At 38.9% G+C, this 12,848-nt stretch overlaps 1 protein-coding gene across 2 annotated transcripts in view; it reads left to right on the top strand.

The window, feature by feature from the left end:
* The first annotated feature begins 898 nt into the window (after positions 1–898).
* The window catches only part of LOC126470026 (PDZ domain-containing protein 8), a 233,702-nt gene continuing 221,752 nt past the window's right edge, over positions 899–12,848 (top strand). For both annotated transcript variants that reach the window (XM_050097511.1, XM_050097512.1), the window contains exon 1: positions 899–1,346. In XM_050097511.1, the coding sequence (XP_049953468.1) occupies positions 1,188–1,346 (159 nt within the window). In that variant the 5' untranslated portion in view covers positions 899–1,187. The remainder of the gene's footprint in view (positions 1,347–12,848) is intronic.

The following is a 12,848-nucleotide window of genomic DNA, read 5'->3' as shown; positions in this document are numbered from 1 at the left end:
TATGCTTCAAGACGTCAGTAGATTTACCATTTTGAGCAATAACAAGTGCGTTTCAGTCAAAACGTTACATAAACCTCCAAGCATTATTACCCCAATGGTATTAGGAAAGCTAGATAATGGTGAGACTGGTCTGCAGTTTCACACGTCTTCAGTATTATCCTTTTTGTGAAATTGCCTTAGTCTCAATACTGATTGTTATGCTTGTTGTGAACATTCCTGTAATAAATGACAATGGTAGGTAGCAGAGAATTTATTTAGCTTGAGATGACCTTGTCTGGAATACCATGTGGACCACAGGATGTTTTGTATTTTGTGTCTTGATTGTATGTATTATTTCTGCTATAGTCATTGGATACAGAAAGGTAATTTTTTGAAGTACTTTCGCATCATCACGTTGATAACTGTGGCCTAACTAAACGAAATAATTTATAACACCAACAAAAAATAACAAAGAACGAACAACAAAGATTTAGAATAACTACTAATATCAACCACGACCTAATGGAAGCACGACGAAACAAGGTACGGAGGATGTTGTGTATCTAGAGGGAATGAGCTTGGTGGTCACGTGATAAACAAGGGGTGGATGACGCGAGCCGTGGAAACTTTGTTTTCGCGAAACCATGTGAATTGGCTTTCAACTGCGAAATTACAGACTATGGACGCTCCTACAATTAACTGTCATGCTATAGCTGTGTATTTAACTCAATAAACTAAGTACCTGGTTCAAAGCTTTAACAAGACATAACTATTAAACATTCAATTACGAATTATATTGTAGGTGCTCTTCGTAGGAGTTGTTCGAGCGCTGAATTATTTTTTATGGTTCGTGAGCATTGGAGTAGTTCTCACTACACCTTTGAAGTTCGGTTCCAAGGATGTTACACAAAACGTGGTCGACGCATTGTCAACGCCGTGTATTGTGGTAGTGAGAATGTCAAACAACGTGTTTTGTTTAGCAATTAATGATTAGCCTGTGCGTAATGTTTCTTCTTTGTATACTAGTTATGAGTTCGCTATAAGCACTCATCGTCATATAATTTGTTTCGAAGGCTTGTAGTTGATTCAGTGCGGTGCCGACAACAGCAGACGACGACATGGAAAGAAGAAGATTTGGATGATGATTACAATCCTAGTAAAGAAACGAGGGAGATGATTTGATTACAAAAGAATAGAATTGCAGGAATATGTGGTTATTGTTGTTGTTCGTAGGGTTCATATCGTTAGTGGCCGGCATATGCATCACCCTTAGTGTTCAGTGGTATATTTTTCGTAGATATTTACAAACTCTTCCTTACGTCGGACCTCCGGAGACAACAGAAGCAGATCCTTTTAGACTTCCACAGGTGTGTGAAAGTACTTTTGATATATTTATATTGCCGTTGATAGAAATTTGTTCAATTTTATCATATGGAGGCGCACACCCTATGCATTGGCAGAATGTGTATATCTTCGATTGTGCATGTATTCAGTAAACATGACGAGTTTTACAGTATCCTATTGAATATGTTTCGCGATAGTTTTTAACCGTGTCTGCTTAAACAACGTTGATCATTTGAACAGCAAACTTTTACTTATTCTAGGAACACAGGGCAAGATTTTGAGTTGTCTAATTATGGCAAATTCTTCGTAAGTCTCTGCAGTAGTTTAATTTGTTGTGTATAAGCTGAGCAGAAATGGGCGTGGTTCTAATTTCTGTTATCTTTGTAGAAGAAAAGCTAACAGTAAATTTTGTCATTTGATGAACTATGTCTAAGGGTTAAGTAATGTAGCAGTACGTGCCCTTTCTGTATTTATACTATTTTATTTTTTCTTGTGGTGGCTTGCTAAAGCCTAAGCATTTAGTGTGACCTCTCCATTTCATGATTCATAATTTTCTTATTGTGTAATATTTTTGTGCTGGAAATTTGGGAAAAATGATCTTGGCAGAGCCTCCATTATTTTGCTAAGTTTTCCTGGAGTTACACTGAACGTAAGAACTATTGTCGTAATTTCAGTAATTTTTCCCACAACAGTATATGCAGATGATGTGAATGCACTTCCCCTTGACTCTTTTCTTTCTTTCTCCATGCCCCCTCCCCCCCCCCCCCCACCTAATGCACAGAACTGGATTTAAATGAGTATACATTTTGTTTACTTGTTTGTGTAAGTATTTCATGTGAAAGAGTAGTAAATTCTCTGTTCTGAAACCTTACAGCATGAAAGTTTGCACCACTGAGGCATAATATGAACTTTTATTTTCTTAATTCCAATGGAGTGAAAGTAGCATTTGACTACCTGTTTGCTTTCAGTAAGTTGTCTGATTTATCTTGTTTACGATTGAGTTGAAAATGGTTTGTACCGAAGTCAATGCTTCAGATAATTAATTTGATAGACACTGAATTATTCTGGTACAATAGTCAGCAGCTTGTGGTCTTGTCGTTAGCTTTACTGACTCTTATTCATGGGGCCCTGTGCTCAGTTCCAAACCAACTCTCTCTCTGTGTGTGTGTGTGTGTGTGTGTGTGTGTGTGTGTGTGAGAGAGAGAGAGAGAGAGAGAGAGAGAGAGAGAGAGAGAGAGAGAGAGAGAGATCATTATTTAATCATCATTGGCACCCAAGTCACCAAAGTGGCATCAGATGAAAAGACATATCAGGTGGCTGAACTTCCCAGAAGGGGTCTGCTGGCAAAAGAGCCTCGTGCATATGTCACATTTCAGATATAATCCTGACTCAGCAGGAGGAGTTCAGAAAGTGCGTTCTGCCTTAGTGTATTTGGTTTTCACTCTTATGTATTAAGTTTCCCAAATTGTATGTTAACCACTGGTAGTTTCTGTTTTCTTAATGGGAGTGTCACATAGTGGTTGAAAGAATACTGTAGAAAGTCAAGTAAAATTGTCTCCCTCTATTTTACATAGGGTATGAAAACCCTGTATACTCTTCTTCTTGTCCTATTTCACATTCTATTTAGCAGTACTTCCTTATTACACTTGTTCATACTTGGTAAGAAGGCCAGAGGAGTTATTCTTATGTTGTATTAGATACATTTTCAATACTATGTGGGGCTACTTGTATTTGTATTCTCCAACCATCTTCCTCCTATTCATTTTACCCCTCCAGAAAAATTCCACCCGCATTTGGGAGGACGACGGTTCAATCCCGCGTCCGGCCATCCTGATTTAGGTTTTCCGTGATTTCCCTAAATCGCTCCAGGCAAATGCTGGGATGGTTCCTTTCAAAGGGCACGGCCGATTTCCTTCCCCATCCTTCCCTAATCCGATGAGACCGATGACCTCGCTGTTTGGTCTCTTCCCCCAAAGCAACTCAAAAGTTCCACCCAATTATTTTGTAGCTAAATTACCAGCAGAAACATATGTGGGTGAGTGAACAAGTGATTGTCATGTCCTCAAATTGTAGTGACAGATAAGGGAGGAGATATTGTCTTAGATGATTTGTGTTACACAATTTTATTTTAACTCTGCAGTAAACGTTTTGGAACTTAAAGCAGGTCACTGATGCTTACTGTCTTAAAACTTTCTTCCGTAAGCGTTACTTTATCAGGAATATAGATCGATCTATCACAGCACTCCTGAATTTGTAAATGAAGACAGGGTGGAGATACTGCCACACTCAAGCTTAGTAGTTTTTGTTTATAGCAATATATTTTTTATTGTTTTATATTAATATTTTCTGAAAAGTTCAATTGTTGGCTACCCTGGCTGATGTATTTGACTATTCAAATTTCATCATTGACTCATCCTGGATGGATTCTTAATGCACTGTAAAACTCCTGAAAAGTAGATTATTTGGAAGTGGTGTTCGTGGATCATGTGGCTTAATTGGAGTGTTTGATACCACACCACTGAGTCAATCACACACTCACATTTCAAAGTAGCCTCAACCTTGGAATATGCTACAGATCATCATGTCACCACATCTAAGATTTTGTATTCACATTTCATGGCTTTGTAAACTTGCAACCAAATGTCACCTTCCAACCTAGACCTTAGGCCTACTTACCATTCTTTGCAATCTCTGTTCCAAAAACTAATACAGATATGAAAGAAATATTGTCAGCGCTCTTTTCTCTTTCTGTTTGCACACTATGTTGTCACATCATCATTATGTTGAAGAACAAAGCTGTCATCTGGTAGTGGTACCTTCAGTTGACCTGTGTACATTGTCTTTTGAGAATTTTCTGTTTGTCTCCAGCATTACCAGAATGATTGATTTCAAAGAGTTCTATACATTTAGTGTAGTTTGGTTTTTAATTTTTGTGCCTTATTTAACAGCAACAGTTATATTTGTGTGTCACCTTCTGATTTGTTCACTGACACATTGGTCAAGAGAATATTCCAGGCACTTACACGTGTTGTGTTACACCAGATACATTTTGGGTCAGCTACAAATCATTGTCAATAAATTGTGAGTGACTGAGGACCAGAGACGTATAGCTTTTTCATGGTCTGAAACATTATTGTTGTTTTAGAACTGGCTCCATGAAATTCATCAAGCAATTCAGCAAAATTCACTTGAAGATTTTGAGCAGACAGCGCAATAAGGATATTGTTAATTTCTGACTTAGCTGATGATTTTTCAGGTTTTAAGTTAGGACTAACTCATATTTGGGGATATTACAGGTTTTTATGCAGTTAATGAAAAGTGCCAAAATCCACTTTTGCACTTGATCACCGAAGTGTGTGCTCCACTCCATTGTGATGTCATCTAGCCATGCTACCTTGCCAGCCATACAAATATTAATAGCTGCATTCGGTTCTTCCATGTGAAAATACTGTAAAAGTTCACTAGTCTCCATTACCTCTTCATGTACAATTTTGTAATATGACTTAGGTTTGGGATGGTCCAGTTCACCATTATTTACAAGTTGACAGGCACTCTAGTCTGGTGTTACATTTGTATATTCTTTTCTGATTGGTCAACTCAGGTGCTTGAGACGACTCAAAACTTCGTGGTGGCTTGTGCTCAGATTTATCTCCTCCCATCAATTTACACAAAGCATCATCCTTGTTTCTTCGATATCACTGTTAATAGATCTTCTCTGACTGACAAGGTCACTTCACTAAAAGCATCATTATCAAGGTAGTTTTCATGTTCATGAGTTTCTGAAGTTAGATCCTATTTTGTATTGTGATTTGCAGCCTGATGGGATTGAGACATGGAAACAATGCTTCAAAATGTTTGCAGAGTTGTCTTATGATTCTGGAACTAGTTCAGTACTAAGGATGCTGTTTTTCAGTGCAGAGGTGAACTTCTCCCAGTCTGCTTTCTTAAAATTATACCATTTTCAAAGAGGAGCTGTTGGTGGTCGGATTGCAGAATACATCTGGCATACAACAGGATGGTGTTGTGTGTGGGTAATTGCCTCTTCCACTAATTTCATAAATAACAGATATTTGTTCACTCACAAAGATGAGATCAGAATGACATCATCTCTATCTTGCACTGTTGAATGATGCTTGATGTTTATCATTTAGCAGCTGAGGTCACATGGATCTTTTGATTCTGCTACAGTGTCTCTACTTTTGTCAGTATTTGAATAGCCCCATATAGTATTATGGGTACTGAAGTTGCCAACCACAAACTTGATATATTGATGCTGGAAGTTTCTTGGTTCCACAAATCTGAATTCAGTGCCTATGGGGGGAGGGCTTATGAACAGATGTTATGGAACAATTACCCACCTATACTGTGAGAATTTCTATATCACCCTCCACTGATATTCTCATGGTGAGAAACTGAATATGAAGCTAGATGAAGGTGGCATTGCCATATTGTCGATGGTGATGTCAAGTCACCAGGCTTATCACTTTCATTTTGGAACAACAAGATCCAAATCACTATTAGTTTCATGATGCATATTAAATCACAATTCTGGTCATGACACTCCTGACTTAGTAATTCTTCCGTGTTTGGTGACAGTCTGTCAGTATTGATTTAGATGATGGTCAGTTTTGGCTCTGAAAAGAGCTGTTTTTTATAAAAAATGTTGATCACTGAATTGCTTCTAGAGTGCTGATGTTCAGTTCAGTACCTGAATTTGTAGAGCTGGTACTGATGTAGAGGCACCACGTGCAGGAATCAGCTTTACCCCCAGCTGTTACCTGAGTTTTAACAAAAGTTATTGAGAAAGATCCAGCTGCATTACTACAACTTGTTTTCAGATGAAATTCGTACAGTCATGTTATAATACTAGTTCCTACATTAAATGTAGGTTTTCACCTACTTCATTTAAATCTGTGAAGTATTTATTGGTGGGATTACATACTCTTAGCCTTATACAAATCTGATGTTGAGGCTCGTGCTAGAGCATTACAAGAGCATAATGAATGTGCTTGTAGTTGTATGGGACATTCTCGTCACACATTCTTCAAACATGATTTTGTAGCAGTTTTTGCCAGGTATAACGACTGATTTCAAGAGAATCCCTTATTAGAATTCATTGATCAACTAGAGTCCATTTCAAGGAGGAAGAAGACTGCCTGTTGCAAATGCATAAGCCAGTGATAGGAATACACACTCACTTTGGGATCATAAAAATCATTATGCAGAAATGTGTTCATTCCACTTAAGCAGCTTGTGTTCACCAAATACTATGTCAATTGTGGTGATAGAGCTTTGACTACTTTTCATTGACATTCTTTTCTTATATCTTGTAGCAAGAGGTTAAATCATAAGCTGCATTCTTGAAAAAATGCACCAGTGGACAAGAACCCAGTCATTCTGAAACATTTTAGAATAACTGTTTTCTAATAACTTGATACTGCTTATTAAGGTATATTGTACCACCATAGTTCCTGCAGTTGGCATCTTCACTAACACACAGAATCATACTACTTCTATTACTGCTCCTGCTGCTCTGCTGCTATGACTATTTAGATTTGAATTTTCTATGGATTTACCAATTTATTTTTGTCAAATCCTGAATTGGCTCCTTTAAAAAAGTCTGTGGCTTATTTCTTTTGCTTTGAACATAGGACAGATGACAAAATCAATGCAAAGTACAACCTTATACTGGCTATAGTACTCTCTCCTTCTTGGAAATGAATGTAAAAGTTAAGGAACAACAGTGCAATGAGTGTACAGCAGCTCATGTAGTGTAGTAGTTTCAGAACATGCTGTTGTCGTAAGCACTCATTTTGCCTGGGTGGGCTAAATTGTTTGCTGTTATGTCAATTATGATGACAAAAACAACAGTGGCAGCAGCAGCAAATAAAAAGACAACTACAAAAACAACCATCACTGTAATCTTTTGTATTACTATTGAATGATAGTGGATGTTTGTAATCATTTCGTTTGTGTAGTGTATACTGCATTATATGTCGAATACTGATGACTGATGTTGTTTCAGACAACAGTGGAAAATAAGGGTGGGTTCCAGTTTCCTTACCAACAACTCTTCATTACTCCATCACTATCATCATTTGCATATACAAAAAATGCTGCCAAAGAGCTGCTTGTTGCATGTATTAGATAGCAATTCCCACATGTTAGCCCATCGCTCTCTTTCATTGACATTCTAGCCAAAGTAATGTTCTCAAATATCTATAACATTTTTTAAAAAAGGTTTACAGAATATAATGCTGTCCTTTAGGTGCTTATCAGTCATTTGATGTAACTGACATTAAACACTCTGTCCTGTAAGCCACTGAAATCAGTCTTTTCATTTGGTCTCCATGTTCAGTTCACAGTTTGGACATGTGTGCAACAGAAAATATCATCTGATCATAATCATTAAATAAAGGTGATAACTGGGCACCCCAGTACATTGTTTTTGCTTATTACGGGAATTTTGTCAGCTTCCTGTTCTTGTTTCATAATCATTCAGAATAAGTCATCAATAATTCTTTATACAGTACTCTCATTTAATCCAAACATACCAATCATAAAATATCCTGCCCTTTACTATGTATTTTCTTATATTTCATTCATCAAACATCGTAACCCAACATGCTTCTACTCCATGTTAGGTTACCTGAATGTTTAGTAAATAATACTTCTAAAAGAGCTGTTTGTCATAATACACTTGCAGTGAAGGGAAAAATGCTATTTCTCTTAACTATATTGAAACAGAAGAGATGTCAGTGGATATTTTCTTATATTTTAACATCGTGACATCATGTAATCTAAATGTGAAAAACATTGTCTAACTTTGTCCATGATATTAGTAAATACAGTTTCATACATTTATCCTTATATTTACTTATAGAGCATTGACGCTAGTTGGTGTTCTCGTGAACCTATATTGTTATTTGTCTCAATAGGAATAATTTGTAAGGTGTAAATAACTGCATTGAGTAGGCTTATTTCCAATGTCGCATAGTGAGAAGAGTAGGCAACCAGTGAAGTGACAATCTTGACAGTTTTACTGAAACCATAAATTCTCAGTGCCAGTTTCATTCTGCTATGGACACAGAAGCTGAGAAAGAACTATCTGGAACATGTCATTTTCTGCCCCGAGATAAGTATGCAACAAAAATGTCATCCTGCCACAGACCACAAATACACTATCTCATCAAAAGTATTAGTGGACTTAATAGGGGATGTGTCTACTCCTCTCCTTTGTAATAGCTTTGAACTCTTCTGGTGACACTTTAAATGAGGTGTCTGAATGTCTGTGGAGGAATGTCAGACCATTCTTCCACAAGAGCCAAAACTAGAAATGATAGTGATATTGGACACTTTGGTCTGGAGCGAAGTCATGTACTGACTTACGCAGAAGGTGTTCCATTGGGTTCAGGTCAGGAGTCTGGGCAGGCCAGTCCACTTCAGGCATTTGATTGTGCCTCACAGGTGCTGCTTTACGACAGGGTGCACTGTCATGCTGACATAGTCAATCATCATCTCCGAACTGTTTGTCTACTTTACACAGTACACAGTGTTGTAAAATGTGTGCACCTCCTTATGCTTTAATGTTTTATTAAGTACAATTAGGGGACCACACCCTAACTGTGAAAAACACCGCCATACCTTAACATCACTGACTCTGTACTTCATGTAGCATGATTCATCACTTCAAATCATTCGTTTCTAGGTGCTCAACCATATTACCCCATCATTTTAACTCCCTACACATATTCATTCTGAGAGCTGGGCGGCTGGTAGAACTTTAGAACGCACAAGTGATTCCTTCTGCTGATTTCATGGAGTTTTTACAACCATCCCCCGCAGTGCCCGACAGGGACAAGTCCATTGAAATTGTTCATAACTGATGACTGTATTCAATACAGAACCTACATTGGATTCTCATCTCCTCAGAATCAGTTTATTGAGATATTTCTTTACCCCTTCTGCGTCAACTGGTATTAGTATTCATACAAGAGGCGATCTTGTGTCAAAGTATGTTGCATGATCGTTATTGATGAAGTCATATTTACTGAGTGTGCCAATTGTCATGAACTCACACCCATTTCCCCTCTCCCAGTAAACAAATATCTCGCACTGACCCTTATTCATGTCTCCCCCCCCCCCCCCCCCCAATCAAACACCAGTCTATCACTCCACCTCCGAATAACTGCAATCCCACCACAACACTTGTGTCTCACTCTCTCCATCACTCACTCGGTCTCTCACCAACAGTCGCACAATCACACATCTCATCCCACACACCTCTCATCCTCCCACACACTATTGCGACACACCTGTACATACATCCAGCTTTCTTCCCAAATACCCTTTTGAGATCCTATAACTATGCTCTAATCTTTAAGTGACACTAATAATACCAATTTGTTCCTGTGCTCGACAAGTTAGCTTTGTCACTACATATTCCAGTGCTACATTAAAAAGAAGTCAAGTAAGTGTACACCGTTGTGGATACCCAAAGGCTCTGACAATATTTCTGAACCTTTTCTGTATTGCAGTGGCATGAGTAGGACTAAAAAATGTCTTCATTAATGTTGACACTAATCGTGTGTACTGTGAAAGTGACTCGTTCCACCGCACTTCGATAAAAGAATCGTTCAAATGATCTATGAAACATGTAACTAACCAACCAACCCACTTCTCACAAAATTCGTTCCATCTACGGAGTTCCGTTTCTATTCACACCTTATAAGCTGCTTTAAAATTGTAGAATAAGTGGTGTGTTCCAATTACAAATACAGTTTCTTTCCTTAGATTTGTCTCAGATCGAAAACCTGATTTACTGGCGAGTTATGTGGGATAAATCCATATCAATGTGGACCTGTGTCTCTCGGAACGATTGGGAGGTGACTGTCAAATAGGAGGGTAGAAAAAACGTTATATTTCGAGTTTAGATGTGCCATTCCTCGGGAAATTTGGTACTCCATTTGATCTTGTTGCTTGTAGTCATCGAAAATGGAACCTTCCTTCTGCTATTACGGCATAGAAATCTGGTGCCACATACCCCTGGAAACCTGCCTATCCACGCCACGCAAAATCGCAGCTGTATTGCGTTCCGAAGCGGGACTAGCACACTATTACACCGGTGCTTATAACGTTTCAGTGTGTGATTCTGTGTACAAGGTGACAATTACTAAACCATATAAAAAACGTAAATTAATCATAAACTGCGGTGTGCACACACTTTATTCACCATGTAAGCGTCGCTGCAGATATTCGGATGTAGATTATGATATGGCCGTTTTCAGTGCAGCAATGGTTTTGGGGTTATTGCTGTATACCTTGTCTTTAATATAGAACCACAGAAAGGGGTGGCATGTGTTCTGAGCCGGAGAATATGGCGGTCAATCGAGGCCCTTGTCTGTGGCCACCCAGTACCCCAGAGTCAGAATGAGGTCCCCAAAGTGCTCTTGCAGGACATCAAGCACTCTCCTGCTTCGATGGGGTCGAGCTTCGTCTTGCAAGAACCACATCTTGTGAAAATAAGGGTCACTTTGGATAATGGGGATGAAATCGTCTTCCAAAACTTTTACGTACCGTTCGGTAGTCACAGTGCCATCCAGGAATATCGCACCGATTATTTCGTGTCTGGACATCGCACACCACAGAGTTACTCGTTGAGGGGAAGAGACGTCTCGATCGCGAAATGCGGATTCTCAGTCCCCCAAATGCGCCAATTTTGCTTATTGACGAACCCATCCAAATGAAAGTGGGCTTCGTTGCTAAACCAAACCATGCATGCGCATATTAATTCCCATCGTGCCCCGCCGCCAACCGTGCAGTTTGAACGTCGTAACACAAACCGTCCAGAAGATATGGTGATTTTATTTCATATAGTTCAATAATTGTCACCCTGTGTATACAGGGTGTCAGGTAAGACGTAACACACGTTTTATTTCGTGAACGGTTCCAGATATCGAAACGAGGCTTATCGCAGTTGATAATATGCGGAGGAGCGTGTAAAGTCTTATTAGTGGAACCGTATAGTTTTCGTAACTGCATTCAATAGCTTTTGGAAAGATAAATTCATATAGCGCTTGTTAATATTGAGGTTGAAACCTTTTGGAAAAACACCGAGAAATGTCCAAAATTTGGAAAGTAATGTGGTCAGAGTCGGCTATTTTGTGTAAACACTGCCAAACGAATCACTCAAGCCAGACTCCGTCGCTATATGCAGCGAGACAGGCCTTGCTGCTAACATGGGAACGTCACGGTAGTTGTCAGTAATAGAACAAAATTGTTTTTGTTTTGTTACTGACTAGAAAGAATAATTCTTTGTCAGTGGAGGGAGGAATAAGTGGGGCGATAATGACTTTTCCCTTTCTGCTATAGCCCTCCATTTACGTATCGCTCTCAAATTGGTCACAATACATCAGATGGGTTTGTGTTTTGTGGTGTAGAAGTGTGGCCAGTGAGGCAGGCAGTAACAGTGAAGCTTACAAAGGAAGGCTACGACGTTGGGATCACAGATTTCCTTCAAACTTTGCACACCTTCAGTAGGACATTAAAACAATATAATGTACTAGCAGTAACGTGCCCTACTTTGGCACTTTCTAGAAAACCGCAAAAGAAGTTTTACGCGTGTATTATGTAACTGATCTATCTGTGCGTAGTTGCCGGGCGTTGAGAGTTCTTGGTGATGAAGTGATTAGCGTTCCAGCTACGAAATACGACCGTTTATGAAGCGACGGTTCGACTCCCGCTCAAACTTAATCTTTAATCTATATTTTTTCATCACAAGTCATATTATTAAATTTATAGGATATTTGAGAGGTAATATAGTTAATAAAACCACGTGTATTTGCATGGTATTGGACTACTTACTATTTTAGTTAAATTTAATTATTAGAACTGACATTTTTATACCTGTAGACAATTAAATTAAGAAACACATACATGCAATCTGGTAAGGTGAACTGTTTTGCACCTCGACGCTTCGAGCTGTGGACAAGAGGCAGGCCCTATTTGGCAGTTAACCTGCGTAGCGGTGAGACGTTGCTGATGTACCAAGAACGGATAGTATAGGTGCAGTTTTTTTTTAATATCACACAATTTACACTTGTACTACAAAAATGAAGGTTTCAGCGGAATTTGAACCGTCGCTTCATACATATTTGCCTTACGAAACTTGAACGCTAACCACTTGACCACCACGAGCTCTAACGTCCGGTACCTGCGCACAGATACGTCAGTTACATAATAGACGCGTAAAACTTCTCTTGCTATTTTCTCACAATTTCCAGAGCAGTACACGTTACCACTTGGACATCATGATGTTTTAATGGCCAGCTAAAAATGTACAAAGTTTGAAGTAATTCCGTGATCCCAACGTAGTGGCCTCCCCTTGTGAGTGAGGGATGAAGCTATGTAACTAGTGGCTGATTTCACGGGAAGCAGCTCTCCATCTTATCTACCATCACCTCCAAGAAAACGAACGAAATTTCCAGAAGGAATCTGGCTTATGCGTACAAGATATGGACAAAACA

The sequence above is a fragment of the Schistocerca serialis genome, chromosome 3 (assembly GCF_023864345.2).
Source record: "Schistocerca serialis cubense isolate TAMUIC-IGC-003099 chromosome 3, iqSchSeri2.2, whole genome shotgun sequence".
In the NCBI taxonomy this organism is placed as follows: Eukaryota; Metazoa; Arthropoda; class Insecta; order Orthoptera; family Acrididae; genus Schistocerca; species Schistocerca serialis.
Note: the sequence above shows the minus strand (reverse complement) of the source record. Positions and strands in the feature narration are given on the sequence as shown.